The sequence below is a fragment of the Elephas maximus genome, chromosome 10 (assembly GCF_024166365.1).
Source record: "Elephas maximus indicus isolate mEleMax1 chromosome 10, mEleMax1 primary haplotype, whole genome shotgun sequence".
Lineage (NCBI taxonomy): Eukaryota > Metazoa > Chordata > Mammalia > Proboscidea > Elephantidae > Elephas > Elephas maximus.
The window spans coordinates 85,953,167-85,980,599 of NC_064828.1; the positions used below are offsets into that span (position 1 = coordinate 85,953,167).

General features: G+C 38.5%; 1 protein-coding gene across 5 annotated transcripts in view; it reads left to right on the forward strand.

Moving 5' to 3' along the window:
• The window catches only part of PSEN1 (presenilin 1), a 72,350-nt gene that overhangs the window by 24,634 nt on the left and 20,283 nt on the right, over positions 1 to 27,433 (forward strand). For all 5 annotated transcript variants that reach the window (XM_049897864.1, XM_049897868.1, XM_049897865.1 and 2 more), the window contains exons 3-7: positions 5,795 to 6,051; positions 8,801 to 8,942; positions 21,094 to 21,161; positions 23,187 to 23,407; positions 26,932 to 27,030. In XM_049897864.1, coding sequence (XP_049753821.1) covers positions 5,795 to 6,051; positions 8,801 to 8,942; positions 21,094 to 21,161; positions 23,187 to 23,407; positions 26,932 to 27,030 — 787 coding nt within the window. The remainder of the gene's footprint in view (positions 1 to 5,794; positions 6,052 to 8,800; positions 8,943 to 21,093; positions 21,162 to 23,186; positions 23,408 to 26,931; positions 27,031 to 27,433) is intronic.

Sequence of the window (27,433 nt, forward strand, 5' to 3'; positions counted from 1 at the left end):
TGCATTACTGAGTGTCTATACTGGTACAGCACACAGGGAGGGCAATTTGGCAGTATATATCAGAACGTCAAATGCGTATATACTTTGGCTCAGAAATTATACTTCAGGGAATTTATCCTACAGATACGGTCTCACATATGTGAAGTGACTTAAGAGATATTCATACTTTTGTAATGGGAAAAAACTGGAAGCAAGCTCAGTGTTTGTCATTAGGAGATTGGTCAAATGGATTATGATACATTCATATTCTGGCTATGCAACTGCTTAGAAAAAAATTTTTTTAAAGGAAGAGGATGTTATTCATGTACCAACATTTGAAACGTCTCTAAGGTATATAGTTAAATGAAGACAGCAAAGTGCAGGACAGTGTATTTACTGTGCTACCACTTGTATAAGAAAGGGGGGATGCAAATATGTGTTTGTTCCTGTGTGCGTAAAGGAACTGCAGGGATCTGGGGAGATCAAGTAACAGGGAACCTTGGGGGCTGGGAAATGAGGGAGGGGGTTAAGGAGACTTTTCACAGGATACCTTTTTATACTTTTGACCTTAGAACCATGTGAATGTTTTACCGGTTTAAATAAATAAATTGTACTTTAAAAATTTTTTTAAAACATAGTTCCAAAGTACCAGTAGTCCCTGACTTAGATGAGGTTCTATTCTGACAACTCCATGGTAAGTCAGTTCTGAAGTATGCTGAATATCTCTTGTTTGTTTTTCAGTTTTCATTTTTATTGCGTTTTATCAGCAGTATGTTTATAAATCTGATCTTTATTTGTCTTTGGGGGTTGGACACATTACATATTAAAAAATAACACACAAAAAAAACACAAACCCACTTCCGTCGAGTCGATTTCGACTCATTAGCAACCCTACAGAGTAGAACTGCCCCGTAGAGTTTCCAAGGAGCGCCTGGCAAATTCGAACTGCTGACCTTTTGGTAAGCAGCCGTAATACTTAACCACTACGCCACCAGGGTTTCCACATTACATATAAACTTATAGATATATTTTAACAGTGTATGTAATAGTTAAGAGTTCAGGCTGCTAACCAGCTGCTCCTTGGAAGCCCTATGGGGCAGTTCTCCTCAGTCCTATAGGTCACTATGAGTTGGAATCGACTTTACAGCAACAAGCTTGGCTCTTTGGTTTATGTAAAGATAAGATATACCAAAAAAACTGGTCCTAAGTGTGGTTCCTCATAACTCCAATGCATTGTGAGTTGGGGAACTCTGGTACTACCTGAGCTCCTTGGAAACTCTATCGGGCAGTTCTACTCTGTCCTATAGGGTCGCTATGAGTCGGAATAGACTCGACGGCAGTGGGTTTTTTGGTACCACTCTGTTTTTTTTTTTTCCTGAAGAGGGAGCGCTTGCGTGAATGAGTGTGCGTGTAGTACTGTTGAGTTACACAGTGCTCTAGCATCATCAGCCCCCGAGGCAGAGCAGGGCGGGGCTGGCTAATGTTCATTATAAACCGGAACATCCATTTGAGTACTGCAAATGAGCATTTTATGATTGCCTCTTTCATGCCAGATTTTACCCAATTAAACTTTTCATATAGCCTGATAGAACAGCTTTGGTGCCATAGAAAGAACTCAGGGTTTAAATCCAGAGACTTGAATTGATTCCTGCCTCTGCAGTTTTCTGGCTGTGAGATTTTGGACAAGTTGCTTTTGTGTTCATCTCCTAACACCCCCAGGGTATTGAGAAGATTCAATGAGATTGTGTGAGAGTGCTTTTTATCAAATGCTATATAGGGATAAGCTGTTGTTACTTATATCTTAGTTTATATTGAACATTTTGTAGTGCTGAAATTTAGTCACAAACATAACGTTCTTAGCAGATGGCTCAGCTGCCTCCTCTGGGAAAAAAGAAGTGTGAGTTCTCTCGACTCTCCTGCTCCTCAGCTATCTGTCACACCATGTCCCTGTCCTTTAGACCCACCTTCCTCATAACCACCACCCATTCTAATTCTACTGGACTTTGGCCACTCTAGTCTCTTGTGTTCAGCAAAAATTATTTTTCTTGGTGAGCGGTGTGTGTATGTCTGCCTTTAGGGCTTTGGGTTACTTTCCTTTTCATTCCTCATAGGGGCTGGATCTTCATAAATATTTTCTCTTTGAAGTCGGAGAGTTACTTAATTCCTGATCTCCAGAATGAGTAAGAGGGCAACTCTTTGCAAAGCCAACCTCTCTCTCTTTTTTTGTTCTCCTTTTATCCCGCTACCCTGTTCCATCAGTTATCTGTTCCCTGTGTTGTATCTTCAGTCACTTCCTCAGATCTTAACTCCATACTTTGACCTGCCAAGTATACTCAAGTCTTTAATCTAAAATCACTTTTTGAAGCTTGCTCCCCCCCACCACCATTGTCACATAATCGTTTTACTTCTCAAACAAACCCCTCAGAGAATGATTGCCTTTACTTTCTCGTTTTCCATTCATTCCTCAGTCTGTTGTGATTTATGATCTGACTCCCAACCTCACTGTTTTACTTTTGTAAAGACCTTGGTGAACTTGTCATTGCCAAATTCAAAGGCTTCCCAGCTCTCATCTTGCCTGACTGTTGATGACACCTTGCTGAGGTGTGCTCTTCCTTTGGCTTCTGTGATATACCGTCTCTTTTTTTTTTTTTTCTTTACCCCCCTCTCCCCTATTCTCTTAATCTCTTTTGCTGGTTTTTCTCCCATCACCTGCTGATTAAGCTTAGAGGTTTTTCACGTTCTCTCCTTGGTCATCTCACCCTGTATACTTTCCTTCCATAGCTCTCTATCGCATTAATGACCAATATGTTCATACTGTTCCTACTTTCTGCCTGGAATGTCATCCATTTCCATGGAATGTCATCCATTTCTATGGCTGTTTAAACCAGTGACTTCTCCCAGCTTTCTTCTGAGTTTGAAATTTTTATTACAAACTCCTTTGGACTTTTCTGTCTGGATGCAGGTACTTCAGACTCACTCATATCCCAGGCTAAAGTACCTGTCTTCTCCTCCAGCCTGAGAGAATGAGAGAGATTTCCCCTGGATATTTCCCCTTGTGATCGGGGTCAGTTACACCAGCCAGTATGGTAACTCCCTTCTTTGCCTGTTGCTCCAGAGACATGAGGAGCCCAAAGTTGCCAGGGTGGCATTCTTAACTTCCAGCTCGGTGTTGTGTCTCCAGGCGGGAGCATCCCTTTCTTTGGAACTAAGACCTCTAAACCTGTAGAGCGTACGGTGGCAGGGATAGGAAGCAAAAATGTTGCGAGTGGGTCATTACGGGTAATAGCGAGTGCTGCCATTCCCATTTCCACCCCTTGATTCCTGGAACCGTGAATCCTGGCTATAGGAGAAACAGCATCATATACTGGATGCTGGTTTAGAGCATATACAGCCTCCTGGAGAACATTGCTCCAACCCTGCAAAGTGTTGCCACCTAGCTGGTGCCGTAATCCGTTTCTTTAGAAGGTCATTCCGTTGTTCTGTCAAGCCAGCTGTCAGGATAATGGGGAACATGGTAAGACCAGTGAATTCCCGAAGCATGGGCCCATTGCCGCATTTCCTTTGCTGTGAAGTGAGTCCCTTAATCCGAGGTGATGCTGTAGTGGGATAACATGATCGTGGGTAAGGCACTCTGTGAGTCCATGGATGGTAGTTTTGGCAGAGGCATTGGATGCAGGACAGGCAGATCTGTATCCAGAGTTAAGTGTCTGTCCTAGAAAGAACAAGCAGAGAGTCATCCATGACTCGTTCCTGACCACTCACATTTCATTTGCCACAAAGCCCTGTCAGTTCTACTTCTCAAATATCTTCCTCATACATTTCATATTTTTCATCACCATTCTTTCAAGTGTCTTAAAAAGGAAACACAATGATTGTGTCACTTCCTCAGTCTTAAGAGTTTTTATTATTTTTTACTGTCTGGAGGATAAAGTCTAAAGTCCTTGACATGGCAGGCAAGGTTCTTTACAACTGATTGCAAACCTCCTTTCTTGCCACCATCCCTGACAAATTCAAAGGCTTCCCAGCTCTCATCTTGCTTGACTATTGATGACAGCTTGCTGCGATATGCTCTTCCTTTGGCTTCTGTGATATACCCTTCTCCAGCTACCTCAGAAATATTCGCTAGTTTTCTAAACAGGTCTTGCTCTTCTCCTTTATACCTCTGTTCATGTTGCTGTTCCCACCTGGAGCCCATTCACCCTCCACTCACCCTTGTAGGTCATGCTCAAGAGTCATTATCTTTTATGCTGTCTTTCTTGACCATATAGAATTAATCGCTTCCTGTAGCTCTTTATTCGTATCTCTAATATAATATTATATATTAAAGCTAACTTATGAACTTTTGAAGGACAGGGTCTATCTAGACCTTATTCATTTCAGTATTCTAGATCTTACTAATTTTAGCAGAGTACCTAGAATATAGTAGAATTTTGATAATTACTTATGGGATGAGTAAACTGAAAATAAAAAAGAACTCTCAGTCCCCAGGACTCTGTGGGACTCCCACGTTGTTTTGTAAACAGCACATTTAAGAGGTGGTTTTTAAAAACTTAATTTCTGGAGTTGGAGAGACCTGAATTTAAACCCTGTCTGTAACAGCTGTGGCTGTTTGCTCACCTGTGAAATGGTACTAATGTGGTTGCTGTGAGAATTAATGTAAAACACATATCACAGTCACTGGTACATTGCAGGCATTTTTGTTAAATGTATTATGTATTTATAATAGTAATAATACTCTTAAGTAATACTTACACTCTATAGCAAAAAATGAGGCACAGGAGTGAAGCGTTCTCAAATGACCTTCCTAATCTAGAGAATTCTATTTTAACCAAATTAATTACATCTACTGGCAATGGTGACTATCATCTACTTTCATCCCCTATTCTGTTTATTTAGAGAGTGGAGAAGGAGGAGTGACTGTTACTATTATTTTTTCTCTCACATATTTTTATTATTGTTGTTAGTGCTCTTGTTATTCATTTTACCCTTTATAAAAACTGAGTTTTAAGATATGAATACTAAAACAAAAAAAGAGTTTGAACATGATATTTAGGAAACGATAAAGCCAGGATAAAGGTAACAAAATGGTGTCTGGATTATGGGTCTGAGGAAAGTAGAATCTAAGAAAAGCTCAGATTTCTTCATTCAGTAATTGATCAGCTATTTATTGTTCCCTTACTCTGTGCTGAGCAGGGTAGGGGCTGGGTAGTGGGACAGGCCATCAGAATTATTGAAGACATAGTTTCTCTCTGCAAGGATTTTTTCTTTTTTTTTAATTGAAAAAAATTTTTGAGGTAAACGTAAATTCACATGCAATTGTAAGAAATAATACAGAGAGATCCCCAGTACATCACTGCAAGGATTTTAAAGTGTTATTAATGATGAAGGTAAGACAGCTCCTTGTTTAACTGGTATGAAACTGCAGGTAGAAAACACTTTATGCATTTTAAAAAGGTGAGGTTACTTGCAGTTGCAGCCAGTAAAGAAGGTTTCATGAAGAGTCAGTGTTTAAGCCAGATTTCAAAGGATGTGTAGAATTGTTTAGGTTGAGAATGAGAGGAGAAAATGACGTAAACCAAGACCCAGGTAAAAGGGAGCACGTGGGCGCCTCCACAGAATAATGGGAACAGTCTAGACATTTAAACTGCATGCTTCTTATAAGTGGGTTCTTTGTTGCCTCAAGTTTTTAGAACTCAAGTAATGATGGGCCTATTGTTAATCCCAGGTTTAATTGTTACATTTTCTGTTTTTATATAGAATACCCTGATTCTCCTGAGAATCCGACTTACTGAAGAAGTTTTTCTTGTGCTTTTAGAATGACAGTAGAGAACGGCAGCGTCATGAGCACACTGAGAGGCGGCAGCGTGGGAACCCTGAGCCATTATCTAATGGACGACCCCAGGGTATCACACAGCAGGTGGTGGAACAAGATGAAGAAGAAGATGAGGAGCTGACATTGAAATATGGTGCCAAACATGTGATCATGCTCTTTGTTCCAGTGACTCTCTGCATGGTGGTGGTTGTGGCTACCATCAAATCAGTCAGCTTTTATACCCGCAAGGATGGACAGCTGTATGTATGAGCATTTTGTTTTATTATTTCAAGGCCGATGTGGTTTTCTTCAAAGCATGTCACCATCACCTTGAAGGCCTCTGCGCTGAAGGGGCATGAAAGCTCAAGAGTCTGTCGTCTCTGATGGCCAGAAGCAGTTGAGAGAGCAAGGGGTTATTTACTACTTGATGCCTTAAGGGGAGGTAATAAAGGGTGCACAGTTATTTCTCCTCTGTGGTATCACTAGATAGACCTGAGTTTATTGGGAACTGAGCAGGTAAAGAATTGAGTAGTGATCTTTTCTACCATGGTGCCATTGGCCCCATTGGTCTGCCTGGAACGTTCTTCCTTTTGTAACTTTGCTGGGTTAATTCCTATGATTCTGATTTGGGCTTAAATGTTAGGTCCTCGAAGATAACTTCCCTGATCTTCCTAACAGAATTAGATCCTTCTTGGTATTCTTTCTCATAGCAACCTATTCTTTTTCACTTGTCACAATTTGCAAATAACATATCTATTTACATTATTTAATGTCTGGTTTCCTTCTTTATATAAGCTCTGTAGCACACTTTATCTCCAGGGCCAGACACATTATAAATGCTTGGTAAAAAGTTGTTAAATGCAAAGAGGAATAATTAATGCAAGCTGGCACTCACTGGACTCTTAGCTGTTGTGTAGATTCCCTGGTACCACTGGTGTCAACCCTTTGTCTCTAAGAAAAATGCTTTGATTCAGATGTCATCTGGTTGTGTCTCTAGAAGACTCGTGGGCTTCAAAGAAGATTTCGAAGTGCGTTTTCGAATTCGAAATTGGCAAGTGTCTGAAAAACTGTGTGGTGTTCCGAAAGCCAAGCTTTTAAACTTTTGGGAGAAGGACCAAGACAATGAGTGAAGGACAGGGGTTAGAGACATTCCCCAAAAGGGAATATTACCTGTACAAGTCAGGGCTAGATTTGGCTACACGTTATAGAACAGGGATTGGCAAGCTATAGCTCACAGGCCAAAGCCAGCCCACCACCTGTTTTTATAAATAAAGCTTTATTTGAACACGATCATGCCAGTTCATTTATGTATTACCTATGACTGCCTTCACACTACAGTCACAGTAGAGTAGCTGCAACAGAGACTGTATGGCTCACAAAGCTTAAAATGTTTCCTCTCTAGTCCTTTACAGATAAAGTTATAGAAAATCAAAATAACTGATTTAAATGATATACATATATTTATATCTCACCTACAGAGAAGTGCAGAGGTAGGCAGTCCAGATTGGCATAGCAGCTTCATAGTCATCAGGGACCCAGGCTCCTTCTTCCTTTTGTCTTTGGCTTCTATCCTATAGATTACTTCAGGGTGAAGTATGGCTGCTGGGACCCAACCATTATTCCAAACAGCAGGAAAAGGGGAAAGCGTTGTGGAGAGAAAGACATAGGACATGCTTCTCGGCAGAATCAGCTCCTTTCTTAGAAGTTCCCCACAACATGTCTTCATGTATCTCATTGACCTGTGTTTAGTCTCATGGCCTCACGTAACTATGAGGGAGTCAGAAATAAGTCTTAGGCTTGGGACCATAGTTTCTTGGGACAATTCAATCAATTAGATGGCCAACTGTTGATCTCTTCTTGTCTGGAGCCAGAGAGAGTGAAGGAAACCAAAAACGTCAGTCCACAGGACTAACAGCTTGCACAAATCACTGCCTCTTCTAGCCAGAGACCAGAAGATTTAGGTGGTTCCCATCTACCTCTCCTGACCGTTCTGATCAATGACACAATGGAAGGTCCCAGATAGAATGGGAGAAAAATGCAGAACAAAACTCATATTCCTAAAAAAGACTAGACTTACCGGGCTGATAGAGACTAGAGGAGCCCCCAGACTAAGATATCCTTTGAACATAGAATTGAAGCCACTCCCAGAGGTAACCTTTCAACCAAATAATAGATTGGTTTATAAAATAGACATTATTAACCAGTGAAGAATGCACTCCCTTAAACAATCTATTATATGAGACCAAATGGTCAACATTTACCCAAAAGCAAAGATGAAAAGGCAAGGAGGGCCAGGGAAGCCAGATAAATGGAAACAGAGCAAACAGAATGGAAATAATGATAATGCTGACACATTGTGGAAATTGTAACCAATGTCATGGAATAATTTGTATAAAAATTGTCAAACGGGAAAACTTTTGGTAAACTTTTACCGAAAACACGATAAATTATTTTAAAAAAGAGAAATGAACTATTTTAGCTGAGAAATTGGCTCCTGGAATAAAAGTGTTTTTGTATGAAAGGAAACAAGGGAAAGATGGATAAGTGACATTGCCTGAAGACAATTCCAGTTGTAGTTACCCGACAGATCAAAGACAATAATTATCAGCCATATTACCTTCTTCTGACAATCAGTTGTAGCCCTGGTAGTTTATGTGGCAGAATCTGGTTCTTTAACAAATTACCAGTAAGTTGTGGAGAAAGAACATTGAATGAGGTAATTATTTCAATTATAAGCATCCACTAGATGGAGCCAGTGTCAGACTCACATGTAAGTCCACTTCTCAGTATTTTAGATATTTCCTTGTATTTTGAAGCAACTATAAAATTTATTTTTTTATTTTAGAGTATGGCTATTTTTCTTAAGTTAAAAATTCTTGACTAGAAAAAAGTAACTTACAAGATATTAGTTGAATCAAGGAAAAACAAACTCTGGTATTTGAAGGGGGTATGTGGTTTGGGATATCTGTTTAACACTTACCTGGGGCTTTATGTTTTGTTTTATTATAGAATCTATACTCCGTTCACAGAAGACACTGAAACTGTGGGCCAGAGAGCCCTGCACTCGATTCTGAATGCTGCCATCATGATCAGCGTTATTGTTGTCATGACTATCCTCCTGGTGGTTCTGTACAAATACAGGTGCTATAAGGTGAGCGTGAGGCACGAGAGAGCTTTGATTTCCACCCTGTTTGTTTTATGGTTGGCTTTTCCTGTCACATAACTTAAATGGTCTAGTAAAGGAGAAAGTCTTATATCCTAGAGCTAAGCTAATTTTTAGTTTTTTTCCCCCATTATTGTAGAACATTTTGAAAATACCGTAAGGCATAAATGAAAACCAGGAATTTTCATACATCATGACAACCTAAGCGGTTTTAACGTTTTGGTTTACAATAGACATTCCAGAGGTATATATCAGAATCTTTTCATAGGATATAGTTTTTCCCGTAAACTGAGGTAGAACCAAAAAAATTTGGATTGCATATTTGAGTATAGAATAATAAATCGACCTTCAGATGCTGGTGTTGAAATCATTGGTGACTGGCCATATTCCCATTTCTAAACTGGAAGCAATCTATTCTTTCACTGTCTCTCCTACAGTAGCAATAATCCTTTCCTTTCTTGGTAAATGGGGACAGGGTAGGTTGTATAGTGAAGACACAGACCCACCCCTGCTCCCAGCCCCTCCTCTCCTAGATCATTGTCTAGCTAAGTGACTCACTCCCGAATTTTAGTCATTCAGCTACCTGGCACATGTTTTAGACTTATGCCCTGGAAAAATTATAAATTATTATAAGTCAGGGACCTTTAGGGTCATTCTCAAATAATAGAAATTATAAATGTTCACTTTCCAAATACTAGGATCTACTCCATTTCCTTCTAGTATTTATTTCTGTGTTTTTTTAACAGTTAAAATGTATAATCAGCATGTGTCCTTTCTTGACTTTTACTTTGTCATCAGCATTTTTCCATGTTATAAATTCTTAGAAAATATTTCTAGAGGTTTTATAATACTTGACTCAATTGGGTGTATTGTAATTTACTTCCCCTGATGTTCGACATTTAAGTTGTTGCCAGTTTTTCACTATTATAAAAAAGACAATGAATGTCTTTATGCATAGAGCTTTTTTATCAGATTATTTCCTTAGGGTAAAATCCTAGACAAGGAATTTCTGGGGCAAATTATTGACATGTTTTTAACTCTTGGTATGCAAAATCCCTTTTTCAAAAAGGTTGTTATCAGTTTATACTTAGCACCAATAGTGAATGAGAGTATCTATCTCACATATCTGCAGCAGCAATGAACAAAATGTCTGAAGTTGCATTTAGTTGATTCCTAGTAAGATTGAATACCTTTTCAATGCCAACAAACCCTAAAATTACAGAGTTTAACCTTGCTGTTTGTTGAGCTGTTGAGTGGGTGGAGGTGTTAGTCTAAGTGATGATTGTCTGTAGTCTGACGTTAGTCAGCATTGGATAACATTGAAGATGAAAGGTGTGTATGTTGACAGGTAGTCATCAACACTCAGTAAACCAGAGAGCAAGTGATGTGAACCGTGCTGGGAAGCTTTGCCCTCCCCCCACTTTAAATATGCTCATGTCTTAATTATTTTTCTTTGACCTTTTTTTCACCATATATATTTTGACTGCATGTGAGTGTTTACCTGCCAGTTCCATTTTTCTGCTGTATTAGATCATTTTGTGACTTTATTCTTCTGTTTCTTTTTTAGGTTTTATTGAGGGGGTGGACTTCTACTTTCATTTTTTTGTAATCTAGAATTTACTTCCAGATTTCCTGCTTTTTCCTTCTAAAATACCTGTATAATTGGGTGTTTGGAACCCTGGACTCAGAATTGTTACCTGAGTTCTGTTCCCCAGTGACCTTAGGAAATCATTTAATTTCTCTGTGTTTCCATAAAAGGGAAAGCACCATCTTTAAACTACCTCTCCTTTTCTCTGCTGTTAAACATGTATGGATTTTTCTAATCTTGGGCAGTGACATGTAGAAGACAAACCTTAGAGCCAGACAGATCTAGATTTATTTCCTGGATTGATCACTTTCTGGCTTATGACCCTGGCAGGTTACTTCTTTGTGCACATTGTTGTTTTTAGGTGCTGTCCGGTCATTTCCAGCTCATAGCAACCCTGTGTACAACAGAACGAAACACTGCCCAGTTCTGTGCCATCCTCACAGTTGTTGCTATGTTTGAGCCCATTGTTGTAGCCACTGCGTCAATCCATCTCATTGAGGGTCTTCCTCTTTTTTGCTGACCCTCTACCTTACCAAGCATAAAGTCCTTCTCCAGGGACTGGTCTCCTCTGGATAACATGTCAAAAGTACGTAGGACAAAGTCTCACCATCTTCGCTTCCGAGGAGCACCCTGGCCATACTTCTTCCAAGACAGCTTGTTCATTCTTCTGGCAGTCCACGGTGTATATTCAGTATTCTTTGCCAACACCACGCGTAATTCAAAGGCATCGGTTTTCTTCGGTCTTATTCATTGTCCAGCTTTCACATGCATATGAAGTGATTGAAAATGTCATGGCTTAAATCAGGTACCCCTTAGTCCTCAAAGTGATGTCTTTGCTTTTCAATGTTTTAAAGAGGTCTTCTGCAGCAGATTTGCCCCATGCAATATGTCGTTTGATTTCTTGACTGCTGCTTCCATGGGTGTTGATTATGGATCCAAGTAAAATGAAATCCTTGACAACTTCAGTCTTTTCTCCATTTACGGTGTTAGTTATCTAGTGCCGCTATAACAGAAATACCACAAGTGGATGGCTTTAACAAGCAAGTTTGTCCTCTCACAGTCTAGTAGAAGTCTGAATTCAGGGCATCAGCTCCCGGGGAAGGCTTTCTCTGTCAGCTCTGGAGGAAGGTCCTTGTCATCAGTCTTCCCTTGGTCTAGGAGCTTCTCTGCGAAAGAATCCTGGGTCCAAAGGACACGCTGTGCTCCTGGCGCTGCGTTCTTGGTGGTATGAGGTCCCCTTGTTTTTCTGCTCGCTTCTCTCTTTCATATCTCAAAAGAGATTGTTTTAAGACAGAACCTAATCTGGTGGATTGAGTCCTGCCTCATTAACATAACCGGCTCTAATCCTGCCTCATTAGCATCATAGAGGTAGGATTTACAACACATAGGAAAAATCACATCAGATGACAAAATAGTGGACAGTCACACAGTACTGGGAATCATGGCCTAGCCAAGTTAACAAAAAATTTGGGGGGGAGACAATTCAATCCATGACAATTACGATGTTGCTTATTGGTCCATTTGTGAGGATTTTTGTTTTCTTTATGTTGAGATGTAATCCATACTGAAGGCTGTGGTCTTTGATCTTCATCAGTAAGTCCTTCAAGTCCTCTTTGCTTTCAGCAAGCAAGGTTGTGTCATCTGCATATTGCAAGTTGTTAATGAGTCTTCCTCCAACCCTGATACTGAGTTCTTCTTCATGTAAACCAGCTTCTGAGATTATTTGCTGGGCATACAAATAAGTGTGGTGAAAGGATACAACCCTGATGCACATCTCTCCTGATTTTAAACCACACAGTATCTGGTTGTTCAGTTCCAACTACTGTGTCTTGGTCTATGTACAGGTTCCACATGAGCACAGGTAAGCATTCTGGAATTCCCACTCTTTGCAGTGTTATCCATAATTTGTTACAATCCACACAGTCGAATGCCTTTGCATGGCCAATAAAACACAGGTTAACATCTGTGCACGCTAATGGGATAAAAAAAGGAGCTTCCTTGTGAGGATTAAATGAAATAGTGTCATGTCACTGGCACAGTGCCTGACACATAGTAGGTCTTCACCAGATGCTTTTGTCCTTTATCATTCTACCCCAGCAAAAGCTATCACTTGACCTAGCTACTACCTCATCTCTTTTCCCTCATGGTTAAGTTCTTTAAATATAGGCCCTGTACCAGCATCTGCATTTCTATGTTGATAATATTAACAATATTAGTAATTGATTACACTTACTTTGCACCAGACACTGTCCTAAGCACTTCGCATGCCTGGTTTCATTTAATCGTCACACCAGCTCTATGAGGTAGGCCCTGCCATTATCCCGCTTTTACAGGTGGGCAACTGAGGCAGGGACCAAGTGGCAGGAGAACAGGGAGAGAAACAAAGCAATGGCTATTGGACCCATCCCCTGAGGACTACAGCTCATTTATCAGAGAGGAAAGTTCCCCTCCCTCTCAATTTTAGGCTTCTGCCGCCCCCATGGTTGCATGACAGGATTGTTTAGGGGCTGGGTGTGAGAGAATGGACAAAAGAAAAAAAAGGAAAAATGGAATTTCTACACTCTCTCTGAGCTTTAGGAGACCCCTTCCTGCTCCTCAGGCAAAAACAAGAGGGCTTCGCCTAGAACTCTCATTTCTCACTACTACCTACTCTGGGTTTCAGGTTGTGTTGAGGTCAGGCTGGGGGATGCTGGAGGAAAAAACATGCTAAACTCACTGCAGGTTTGTTGGTACTTCTAATTCTATTCTTCCCTGGCCCATTGGCCCATATTTACTTACAGAATCCTCAACTAGCTGCTCCATGCATTCTCTCCAGGTTTTATAGTTGCATTCAGTGGGAGAGACAGGCTGGAATGTACTTAACTCCATCTTACCTGGAACTTATCTTGATATATTTCTGGTCACTTTCTGTATCTTTTAGTTATGCTTTTTAGAACAGTCTAAAAAGTTCATATTCAAGCCAGAATTCCATACTTACATGTTCAGTTGTTTTTTGTTTTTAATATGCAAGTCTTAGCAAGCATAACCAGTCCTATAGAAACAAGTTGTTTGACTCTTAGTAGAAAATAAAAGGAGTTCTTGAGTCAGAAATTCAGAAACTTGCCAGGACTCATTTGGAAATAAGCCCTGAGGATTTGTCATATCAGTAGGTGGTTGTACAATGTTCGTGAAAAATTTAAGAAACTAAAAGACTAAACAGACCAGAAGGTAGAAACAGAAAAAGCAATTAATTATTGCATATGATTTAGTACAGGTAGAACTATAACTTTCTAAAGTCCCATGATTTTTGGCCCGGTTAGTTCAGGGTATTTAGGAGATACTCGCTGTACTCCTTGACAGTGGCAGCCTTTACTTTCAGAGCCTTTAGCACAGGAGAGCTAAACTAGGGGTTTTCACAAGGTGAGAAAGTCCTGTTTTCTTAAAAAAAAAAAAAAAAAGGAGCAGCGTTATTTAGTTATCACCAGGAGGGGCTTTGAATTCACGTAAATTCAGATGATTATAAGATAAATGACCAACCTAAATAGGAAAATACTTACCATTATTACAGGCCAGGAGTTAATATTTTTACAATATGAAGAGCACTTAAAAATAATTAAGAAAATTATGAACATCCTGTTAGGAAAATGGTCAAAAGACCTAAGCAAAGAAATTAGGCAGGAAATATACATGGCCAATAAATAGATACATTGATAGATAAAGGCATGTGTATATTACCTCACTAGTAAAAAAAAAAAAAAAAGTACAGGCAGAGTAGAGGTAGCATAATTCTTAAGGGCCCTAGGATTTTTAGAATGGGAGATGAGCATTGGCGTCATCTTAAAGTCACCAGCTAGCTGTGTTAGTCCTGACGAGAGAGTCTGAAGCCAAGCGTTGACTCCTCTCTAGCTGTGAAGCCCTCGATGGCGTCTTCTCCTGATGTAAGGCGGTTTGTCTGCGTTTAGTGCGGCCCCTTCATCAGTTACCTCAGCTAGAGCATCTGGATGACTTGCTGCTTCACTTTGCACTTCTATGTTATGGAGACGGCTTCTTTCCTTAAACCTCGTGAACCAGCCTCCCCTGGCTTCAAACTTTTCTTCTGCAGCTTCCTCACCTCTCTCAGCCTTCATAGAATTGAAGAGAGTTAAGGCCTTGCTCTGGATTAGGCTTTGGCTTAAGGAAATGTCGTAGCTGGTTTGATATTCTATCCAGACCACTAAACCTTTCTCCATGTCAGCAGTAATTCATTTTCCTATCATTCATGTTTTCACTGGAGTAACACTTAATTTCCTTCAAGAACTTTTCCTTTGCGTTCACAAGTTGGCTAACTGACACAGAAGGCCTACTTTTGCCCTATCTCGGCTTTCATCAGGCTTTTCTCACTAAGCTTAATCATTTCAAGCTTTTGATTTAAAGTGAGAGACATGAGACTCTTCCTTTCACTTGACCATTTAGAGGACATTGTAGGGTTATTAACGGGCCTAATTTCAATATTGTTGTGTCTCAGGGAACAGGGAGACGTGAGGAGAGGGAGAGCGATGGGGGAAATGTCCAGTAGGTGGAACAGTCAACATACACAACTGTATCATTTAAGTTCGCCATCTTATATGGGCGTGGTTATGGTGCCCAAAACAATTATACATCATAACAGATACAATAATAATGGAAAAGTTTGAAATATTGCAAGAATTACCAAAATGTGATAGAGACGTAAAGTGAACACACGCTGTTGGAAAAATGACGCCGATGGACTTGCTCAATGCAGGGCTGCCACAAACCTTCAGTTTGTAAAAAAAAAAAAAAAACACGGTATCTGCAAAGTGGAATAGCAAAGCACAATAAAACATGGTATGCCTCTGTCAATAATCAGGAATTAGAAAAAGTTCGTACTCTTTGATTGAGTAATTTTGCTTTTATGATTTAACCCAAACAGAGTTGGAAATGCAGAAGTACATTTGTACCACAGTGTTTATCCTAGCATTAAACGTTGCTAGGGGGAAAGAAGGGAAGGAAACCAGCTCAATTCCAATATTCTACCCCTAAGGCAAAGGTTAAATTGTGGGTTCATCAGTATGAATAGAATAGTATTATTTAGTCATTTAAAAATGTTTTCCAAAAATATTTGGTGGCATGAGAATATATCTGTAATAAAAGATTAAATTTTAAGTAGCAGACCAAAAATATTTGGTGGCATGAGAATATATCTGTAATAAAAGATTAAATTTTAAGTAGCAGAATGTAAAACTGTGTACTACTTGATTCTAATTGTTACAAAGTTTCTGACACATGCCTACTCTATACAGAGAACATCTGAAAGGAAAATGGTAATGTCAATTTGGGTTGTCATTGTTCAGTGGGAATTATTTTCTTTTTGTGTTTCGGTATTTTCTAAATGTTACACTATAAGCGTATGTTACTTTTGTATTCAGAAAAATACTTTTTTCTTTTAAACACGACACAAAGTTTCCCATACTCCCTTGCCAGAAAACAAGGTAAAACACGTATCTTAAGTAAGATGAGAATTTCTAAAATTTAATGTTAACTCTGGCCCTTTAGAGCTTAATATGGAAAACCAGTACACATCTTCCACTCTTTAAAGCTTCTGCATCTTGTAATACCTTATATGCTTTTTAGTCTTGTAACTTGGATCATTTCTAAAGCTTAGACTTACGAGCATCATGAGGTATGATGCAGGTGGGAGATTGCTTCCTGCTTAAGCTTTCATGTGTTTTACAGATGAAATAGAGTCAGGGCTTCCTTTAGAAAACTTTGCTAAAGTTGAAGTATGTAGGGAGAAAGGTGCAGATGTATGCACTTAACTTTGCTATGTGTAAAAAATAAGACGGACTTACGGATGGAGATAATGGATAGAAATGTTATCAAGCAAGTACAGCAAAATATGGATGGTAGAATCTGGATGGCATACGGATGTTCCCTGTAAAACTCTTTAAGTTTTGCCCTGTGTTAGAAAATTTTTATAATAAAATATTGGGGTGGGGGGGGTTGTGCAAGAACATCAGAAATTAAATTTTTCATATTTGGATAAACCCGTTGCCACTGAGTCTGTTCCACCTCATAGCAACCCTATAGGACTGCCCCATTGGGTTTCCAAGCCTGTAATCTTTATGCAAGCAGACTGCCACATCTTTCTGCGAAATGGCTGGTGGGTTCAAACCGTCAGTCTTTCGGTTAGCAGAGCAGTTTAACCACTGTGCCACCAAGACTCCTTCATATTTGGATCTCGTTGCTGTTGAGTCAATTCCAACTTATAGCGACCCTATACGACAGAGTAGAACTGCCCCATAGAGTTTCCAGGGAGCGCCTGTTGGATTCGAACTGACAACCTTTTGGTTAGCAGCCGTAGCACTTAACCAGTACACCATCAGGTTTCCTTATATTTGGATGGTCAAGTTAATTTAGAATATTCACATGTTTAATGAATACCAACTTCCATGTCAAGCCAGTCTGTTGAACTTTTCCCAAATTATATCATTTTATGAAGTTGTTTTAAAGAGGAAGTGAGAACTTTTTTTTATTATTATTAACTTTTATTGAGCTTCAAGTGAACGTTTACAAATCAAGTCAGTCTGTCACATATAAGTTAATATACATCTTACTCCTTACTCCCACTTGCTCTCCCTCTAATGAGTCAGCCCTTCCAGTCTCTCCTTTCGTGAAAACTTTGCCAGCCTCCAACTCTCTCTATCCTCCCATTCCACCTCCAGACAGGAGATGCCAACACAGTCTCAAGTGTCCACCTGATATCATTAGCTCACTCTTCATCAGCATCTCTCTCCCACCCACTGTCCAGTCCCTTTCATGCCTGATGAATTGTCTTCGGGGATGGTTCCCGTCCTGTGCCAACAGAAGGTTTGGGGACCATGACCGCCGGGATTCCTCTAGTCACAGCCAGACCATTAAGTATGGTCTTTTTATGAGAATTTGGGGTCTGCATCCCACTGATCTCCTGCTCCCTCAGGGGTTCTCTATTGTGCTCCCTGTGAGGGCAGTCATCGATTGTGGCCGGGCACCAACTAGTTCTTCTGGTCTCAGGATGATGTAGGTCTCTGGTTCGTGTGGCCCTTTCTGTCTCTTGGGCTCTTAGTTGTCGTGTGACCTTGGTGTTCTTCATTCTCCTTTGCTCCAGGTGGGTTGAGACCAATTGATGCATCTTAGATGGCCGCTTGTTAGCATTTAAGGCCCCAGACGCCACATTTCAAAGTGGGATGCAGAATGTTTTCATAATAGAATTATTTTGCCAATTGACTTAGAAGTCCCCTTAAACCATGGTTCCCAAACCCCCGCCCTTGCTCCGCTGACCTTTGAAGCATTCAGTTTATCCCGGAAACTTCTTTGCTTTTGGTCCAGTCCAGTCCAGTTGAGCTGACCTTCCATGTATTGAGTGTTGTCCTTCCCTTCACCTAAAGCAGTTCTTATCTACTAATTAATCAGTAAAAAACCCTCTCCCTCCCTCCCTCCCTACCCCCCCTCGTAACCACAAAAGTATGTGTTCTTCTCAGTTTACACTATTTCTCAAGATCTTATACTAGTGGTCTTATACAATATTTGTCCTTTTGCCTCTGACTCATTTCGCTCAGCATAATGCCTTCCAGGTTCCTCCATGTTATGAAATGTTTCACAGATTCGTCACTGTTCTTTATTGATGCGTAGTATTCCATTGTGTGAATATACCACAATTTATTTACCCATTCATCCGTTGATGGACACCTTGTTTGCTTCCAGCTTTTTGCTTTTGTAAACAGAGCTGCAGTAAACATGGGTGTGCATATATCTGTTTGTATGAAGGGTCTTGTTTCTCTAGGGTATATTCCGAGGAGTGGGATTTCTGGGTTGTATGGTAGTTCTATTTCTAACTGTTTAAGATAACACCAGATAGATTTCCAAAGTGGTTGTACCATTTTACGTTCCCAGCAGCAGTGTATAAGAGTTCCAATCTCTCCGCAGCCTCTCCAACATTTATTATTTTGTGTTTTTTGGATTAATGCCAGCCTTGTTGGAGTGAGATGGAATCTCATCGTAGTTTTAATCTGCATTTCTCTAATGGCTAATGATCGAGAGCATTTTCTCATGTATTTGTTAGCTGCCTGAATATCTTCTTTAGTGAAGTGTGTGTTCATATCCTTTGCCCACTTCTTGATTGGGTTGTTTGTCTTTTTGTGGTTGAGTTTTGACAGAATCATGTAGATTTTAGAGATCAGGCGCTGGTCTGAGATGTCATAGCTGAAAATTCTTTCCCAGTCTGTAGGTGGTCTTTTTACTCTTTTGGTGAAGTCTTTAGATGAGCATAGGTGTTTGATTTTTAGGACCTCCCAGTTATCTGGATTCTCTTCGTCATTTTTGATAATGTTTTGTATTCTGTTTATGCCTTGTATTAGGGCTCCTAGGATTGTCCCAATTTTTTCTTCCATGATCTTTATCGTTTTAGTCTTTATGTTTAGGTCTTTGATCCACTTGGGGTTAGTTTTTGTGCATGGTGTGAGGTATGGGTCCTGTTTCGTTTTTTTGCAAATGGATATCCAGTTATGCCAGCACCATTTGTTAAAAAGACTATCTTTTCCCCAATTAACTGACACTGGGCCTTTGTCAAATATCAGCTGCTCATACGTGGATGGATTTATATCTGGGTTCTCAATTCTGTTCCATTGGTCTATGTGCCTGTTGTTGTACCAGTACCAGGCTGTTTTGACTACTGTAGCTGTATAATAGGTTCTGAAATCAGGTAGAGTGAGGCCTCCCACTTTCTTCTTCTTTTTCAGTAATGCTTTGCTTATCCGAGGCTTCTTTCCCTTCCATATGAAATTGGTGATTTGTTTCTCTATCACCTTAAAAAATGACATTGGAATTTGGATCGGAAGTGCATTGTATGTATAGATGGCTTTTGGTAGAATAGACATTTTTACTATGTTAAGTCTTCCTATCCATGAGCAGGGTATGTTTTTCCACTTAAGTATGTCCTTTTTAATTTCTTGTAGTAGAGCTTTGTAATTTTCTTTGTTTAGGTCTTTTACATCCTTGGTAAGATTTATTCCTAAGTATTATATCTTCTTGGGGGCTACTGTGAATGGTATTGGTTTGGTTATTTCCTCTTCGATGTTCTTTTTGTTGATGTAGAGGAATCCAAGTGATTTTTGTATGTTTATCTTATAACCTGAGACTCTGCCAAACTCTTCTATTAGTTTCAGTAGTTTTCTGGAGGATTCCTTAGGGTTTTCTGTGTATAAGATCATGTCATCTGCAAATAGGGAAGTGAGAACTTTTAAGAAACCCTTTCTTCTAAAGGAATTAGTGGTCACTGGTTTTAACAACCTTGTGGAGCCCTGCTGGTGTAGTGGTTAAAAAGCTTGGCTGCGTACCAAGAGGTCGGCAGTTCAAATCCACCAGCTGCTCTTTGGAAACCCTATGGGGCAGTTACTCTCTGTCCTGTAGGGTCACTAAGAGTTGGAATTGACTCGATGGCAATGACTGTTTGGTTTTAAAGACCTTGGGTGATCAGAACAGGGCCACAGAGAAGCTTAATGTAGAGTCTGATCACAGTTAAGAGTTTTTGGTTACCTAAAAGCCTGATTATTGGAACTACTGGATCTGGGGGATGGGATGGAAGATTTTAAAAATGAAGACAAAATGGTCTTGATTTGGAGGCGCTTTTTTTCCCTCAAGATTTGTCTTGATTTGTTCTGGTTAAGAGATGTACCAGTTTAGAGACGTTATTGGTTAAGATTAAAGCAAATAATGGATACATCTACCTCTAAATATCTCACTTTTGTTTAGAAGTTACTTGACAGTTTATCACACTTTATTCCATTTGTTAAAACCCCCAGTCTTCTTGGGTTGTATAATTTTTTCCCCAATATACTGATTATATAAAATTACTATTTAAAAAATCCATCTTGTATAGTAGATTTCAAAAACCAAATTCAGATTCTATTTCTTATAATAAGCTATACATGAGTAATAATGACTGGTGTTTATGTAGTTGTTTATGAAAATGATGGACTGACTTATAAGTATTTCAAAGACTTTATAATATTAATACTTACTAATAAACCATTAAAAAAAACCAGGAAGTATTGACGTACCAATTGCAACTTTAGATTCTGAATGTTCATTTGTCAAAAAGTCGTGTAATTTAGAAGGTCTGTTTTCTCGTGTATACAGATCACTTAAATGAGTATCTGATTTTCAATTTTTTTTTTTTTGTATCAGAAATACTACAGAATTCCTCCATTGAAAGTATTGTTATGTTAAAGTTTAAGTCACCTGTTGACTGTGTTGATAATTTGGTATTTTAGAATGCACAGTTTTCGTTGTAAATTTTTATATATTTCTGAAGGAACAAGGCTCTATATATGTCTTGTTGAGGTTTCAATTTTATATTACAGATAACACCAAAGAGTTCCGTATCGGTATGCACTGACTCCAAAGCCACTTTTTTATTCTCCCATCTGAAAAGAGTAACATTTACAGATACATTATTTTTGAAGTGAAAATTTTTCATTTTTTAAGGTTCATGAAATCTGTTAATTATATTGATACTCTCTTTTTTTCCCCCTGTAGGTTATCCATGCCTGGCTTATTATTTCATCTCTACTGTTGCTATTCTTCTTCTCATTCATTTATTTAGGGTAAGTGGTGAAATATATGATCTATTTTTGAGCAGTTAACTGTGTGTTGGCCGTATAACTCACCTAAGGCATGTACTTTGTTGATAAATTACTCTTGAGTTATAACTGTTTCCAAATGTAGATTGTACTTGCTATTTAAGACAAATTAATATTGTAGACCTTGCATATAATAAATAGAACTGAAAGAACTCAAGACTGCAGTTAATTTTAATCCTCATAAGAGAAATGCTAATTGTAGCTATACATCGTGTTACAAAGATCAAATAGTTTGATAATATCAAGGCAAGGGTGCAGGGAAATAAACACTGACACATTGGTGCATAACTTTTATCAAGAGTAATTTGACATATTCATTAAGATTTTAAACGCATATGTCCAGAGCCCGGTAATTTATAGGGATAATTATTGCAACATTGTTTCTAATAACAAAAGAATGGAATCAAGCCAAATATCTGTCAATATAAAACTGGTTCATGGAAGAGAATGAGGTAGCTCTGATATACTGATATAGAACGTTCTCCATGAATACTATTAAGAGAAAAAAGCCTGGTGGTATTATTGTTAGGTGGCGTCAAGTCGATTCCAACTCCTAGAGACCGCATGTGACAGACTAGAGCTGCCCCATAGGATTTTCTAGGCTGTAATCTTTGTGGGAGCAGATTGCCAGGTCTATTAGCTCTTACAAAGCTGCTGGGTGGGTTTGAATCATTAGTAGTCAAGTGCTTAACCATTTGTACCACCAGGGTACAGAACAGTTATATAATAATATATATAACATACTATAGTTTGTGTCTAATATGTATATGCAGACACATACACCTGTATGTATATATTTGTGTAGACTATCTCTGGAAGGACTCCCATGAAATTAATAATAGTGGTTTCCTCTAAAGATGGAATAAGAGGGAAACTTATTAAGTACTATCAATTCAGATATTGAAATGCTTAATACAAATAGCTAGACTGTCCAGACATTTTAGCATTTACTTTATTTTGGAATTTCAAAGGGAAGAGGGCTCATCTCTCTGGATAGTCTCCATAACCCAAAGTTTTCTCTATATCAGGCGCTTGCTTTCTGCTCAGTTATTCAGGACATCTTTCTGAGTTGTAATTTCTTTATTTTTAGATGATGGTATTTTTTTTTTTCCAAATTAAAAGTGTTCTTCATGATAAAAATGACATTCATCGTAAGAACATAAATATACATTTTATAAGATTATTAAGAAGAAAAGTAAAAATCTTAAGATAAATACTGTCATCCTTTCAGGAATTAATCTACCAATCTCTTGCTTTCCCTTCTCACATGCTATTTCACGTAAATGGAATCTTTTATTTTTCAGGCAATAATGTGTTATGGCTATAAAAATATATATATGTGTGTGTGTGTGTGTGTGTGTGTGTGTGTGTGTATGGCTATACTAAGTATCTTTGTATGAAAATAACATCATTTATGTCCCAAAAGCCCATTGCTGTCAAGTTGATTCCAACTATAGTGACCCTATAGGACATAGTACAACTGCCCCATAGGGTTTCTAAGGAGCAACTAGTGGATTTGAACTGCTGACCTTTTGATTAGCAATCAAGTTCTTATCCACAACGCCACCAGGGCTCCACTCGTTTATGTCCTACTTATAAAGTTCATTGGTGCATGTTTAACTTTTTCCAATTTCAAATATTTTAAACTAGGGATTCCCAAAGTATAGTCTGGCATTTTAGGTGGTATATGGTCTCCTTTTAATTTTTAATAAGCATGTACTTATTTTTACAGTTATGGTGTGTGACATTGGCTTCCCATTTATATGAATGTTACAAAGTTTCCTGTTAAAATAAGCTTAACTTGAGTAAAAAAAAAGAAAAAAGTGAATTAATTAAAAGAAATGTTAAATAAACAGTAATGGTGGGGACAGCTGATACTAGATAAGATAAAAATATGAAGGTGGAATATAAATATCTAATGTTTGAAAACTAGTTCTAAACAATGTTTTGGTAAATATATGAATCTTTGAAAATCTTTACTTTTTTCAGGGAAGTGTTTAAGACATACAACGTTGCCATGGACTACATTACTGTTGCACTCCTGATCTGGAATTTTGGTGTGGTAGGGATGATTGCCATCCACTGGAAAGGTCCACTCCGACTCCAGCAGGCTTATCTCATTATGATCAGTGCCCTCATGGCCCTGGTATTTATCAAGTACCTCCCTGAATGGACTGCGTGGCTCATCTTGGCTGTGATTTCAGTATATGGTAAAAACCTAGGACTGACATATTGTTCATCCCAGAAATGCCTCATTGCTGTGTTTTTCTTCCTCTTTTCATTATCTTGACTTAAGGAAAATGATAAGTTACAACCCATAGCCAGTCAGTAATAATTAGCTATAGTATCCTTTTCATATAAAGAATTTAAAAATTTGGAGATCTTAAAAAATGTTTTATTACTATCCCCAGTTTAACTCAGTGGTGGGTTACGGGAAGGAGCCATGGACTTCTGGTTAGAAGACTTGGATTCAAATCCCGTCTCTACCACTGTGACCTTTGGAAAGTGACTCAGGTTCTTTGAACTTCAGTTTCCCATTTGTAAAATGTGAATAGTGCCTCTCAGGGTTGGAAGAGTTCAGTATGTTAAACACGTGTTGAAAAGCATTAGCAGAGTGCTCGACACATAAAATGCTCAATAGATGTTTAAAATCAACTTAGGTTACCTACTTTTTATAAGGTAACTTGGGCAGAATTATTCTTTTAAAAATAAAGCTTATTTGGGTAGTGTGAGATTCACATTCTTAAACAATCAGTGTGGCAGTGGTTCTGTACAGTCAGAGTGTACCTCAACCATGAACAACCAAGGCAGCTGTACGGGCATATACTCTGGATATCAGCCCCACATTTAGGCCAAAAAGAGGTCCTTTCCCAGAGGTCAGTATATGGTCTACGTATTGTGATAAGACAGTGCTCTTTAATCGTTGTCGAGATGCTTATTAAAATATCACTTGACCAATAGTAGGAAACCTTGTCATCCCCATTTGATTGACAAAGAAAAAGTCTATGGAAATAGAACTGAACTGGTTCTATCCTATTTGAAAAATAGGCAGAAGTCTATAGAACCAAAAGTCATATACTCTCTGTGCCAGACTTTCATGATGACCTTATGTTATATAATAAAAAAAATACCAGAATCACACTATTTAAAGATAAATACTGTCATGTTTTCAGGAATTAACCCACCAATCTCTCGCCACACACTATTTCACGTAGATGGTTATCTTTTTTTTTCCTGTCATGGCTACATTCCATCTGGGTGTGTGTTGTGTGTATGTGAACACTTGAAAATACAGTTTATAAATTACTCATCTATTGTTTTATAGCTGTGATTAAGAATGCCAGTTCTGGAGACAGACTGCCTAGGTTCAGTCCAGACTCTTCTATCACTTATTGGCTACATGGCTACAGACAAGTTACTCCACCTCTAAGTCTTAGTTATTGTTAGGATTAAATTGAATAATACACACAAAACATTTAGAACAGTATCAATAAATGTTAGTCATTATTATTATTTTTTTTATATATAATCCTATGAAGTAAGCAAGGCAGTTATTATTCTTGGTTTACTGCTGACAAACCCCGGGTTTATAGAAGTAAGTGATTCGCCTAAACTTACATTGTTTGATCTAGCATCTGAATCCCAAATCCAGTATTCTTCCTGCTACACTACACTACTTCTTCCACGAGTAATGCAGATGATTATCTCCACAAAGTTTTGAGTTCCTTTAAAATGAGAGAGATTTTTCTATTCAGTAAATAGAGTAGTGATTTTCAAGTCCATTTTATAAGGCCTCAAGATGTAAATTTGTCACAAAGGTTCTGAAATTCTCAAAACAAAATTAATTTTAATTTACTTTAACCTAAAAATAAAAGAGTTTTGAGCAGCCATCTAAGATAAAACTATTGGCTTCTACTCAACTGGAGCAAAAGACAATGAAAGACACCAAAGACTCGAAGAAGAAATTAGTCCACAGGACTAAAGCCCACACAAACTGTGGCATCTTCTAGCCTGAGACCAGAAAAACCAGATGCTGTCCAGCTACCATGAGCATTCTGACCAGGGACGCAATAGAAGGTCCTGGATAGAATGGGAAAAAAAATGTAGAACAAAATTGAAGTTCCTGAAAGTGACCAGACTTACTGGACCGATAAAGACTAGAGACACCCCCGAGATGATCGCCCTAAGATACGCTTTAAACTTGGAACTGAAGCTACTCCTGGAAGTCACCTTTCATCCAAGTAATAGATTGGTTTATAAAACAAATAATATCACCTGTGAGGAATGTGCTTCCTTAAACAATCAACTGTATGGGACCACATTTACCCAAAAGCAAAGGTGAGAAGGCAAGGAGGGGCTGGGAAGCTAGATCAGTGGAAACAGGGCACACAGAATGGAAATAATGATAATGCTGACACTGTGAAAATTGTAACCAATGTCACGGAACAATTTGTATAAAAATTATTAGATGGGAGCCTAATTTGCTATGTAAACTGTCACCTACAACTCAGTAAAATATTTTTAAATAAAAGTTTTTCATGTAGCAATTTTATGAAGAGTATATCACAAAACCAAAATGGTAAATAATGTGTTGAAAAACCTCAATATTACAAAGAAGGCAAATTTTCCTCATCTGACTCAAATCAAACTGGAAGCTTTGAGAGCAGAAATTTCTTTATGTGTGTGAGTGTGTGTGTATGCTTTATCATTACCATTCAGGGAGGCATGACCACTTGGAAGTATGAGGTTTTTTAATGCATCTGAATAACAGCAGTGTGAACACAAGCTATCAAGTCTTCCTTTATAAATTTAGCAATCCCTGTTTTATATTTTTAAATGTTGGAAGTTATTTTCTACATTTCTGTATTCTGGATTTTCATGACACTGAGAAAATGTTAGAAAACTTGCAGTTGATGGGCAGAGATGGTGATAGACCAGGAGTAAGAATAATTTAGGCATATCGCTTCCTCTGTGAGTTGCTGTTTCTGTAAACTTGGCATTCTCTGCCATCTTCAGCACCACATGTATTCAAAGACCTGAATATTTGTGACGTGCGTTTATTTGATAGGAGAACTAAAGAAATTCTAAAACTTCTCATGCAAAGAGTTATTAATTACCTTGTTTCATTTAAATTTACTGCTCTCATATTTCAGGTATTCCTGAGTAGTACCTGTACTATTTTATTTTTTGTAGCAAAATCTCAATTATATATGCCATATTTAAAAAGAAGAGGGGGGCGTATCTCTTCTACTCTGTTCTTTGTATTTTGGAAAGTTCCATTAAATCCGCTGTATTAAGTTCCTCTCAGAGAAGAGTTTGTAGCTCTGTGTGTAGCTCCCAGGTATAGTTTGTTTGGAAATGGCTTGTTCCCATTTCTGCTTGTTGTAGATTGCCCAGTGCTCTAGTTCTGTCTTGTCATTTTCTCTGCCTCTTTCCTTCAAACTGATGAGAGCCCAGAGCTCATACTCTGTAAATTAAGCAAGTAACAGCGTAGTCAAACTCAAAGTGAAATTTCCATAGGTCTTATATTCCTATGTAATTTTGCATATTTTCAGGGGTTTTTTTCCCCCAGAAGTTTACCTGTCACTTATTTCATATTCAACCTCTTTTTGTGTCCCCTCCCTCCCCCCCCAAAAAAGCGTCAAACCTTTTTCCCTTGGTTAATTCCTCCTTAACATACCCATTTACATGTTTAGCCAGTACATTTTATTGGATGTCTCTTCTGTTTTTCTAGATTTAGTGGCTGTTTTGTGTCCAAAAGGTCCACTTCGTATGCTGGTTGAAACAGCTCAGGAGAGAAATGAAACTCTCTTTCCAGCTCTTATTTACTCCTGTAAGTATTTCAGAATCATGTTGAATTAGTAATCACCTTAGTATTTATAGGGACTCAAACATATAGTTATGGCCATCATCATGGTACTCCGTCTTGTCTGAAATGCATAGTAGCATTAACGCAGCACCTGCACACCCTTTGTGTCCTGCGAACTGTTGTCTTCTTTCTGACATTGGTTCAGCAGAGTTTTCAACATGGGTGAAAAAGGAAGAAATCTTTAGAGATTGGGGACCCAGAGTATCCCTGTTTAAAATCTTATTAGTCAAGAGTTATTGAGCATTTGTGTGTGTGTGTGTGTGCGTGTGCGTGTGTATATATATGTATGTATGTGTGTGTGTTTGTGTATTTATGTATTTTTTTGCAGTATATATATATGTGTGTATGTATACTAGCAGGTGAATCT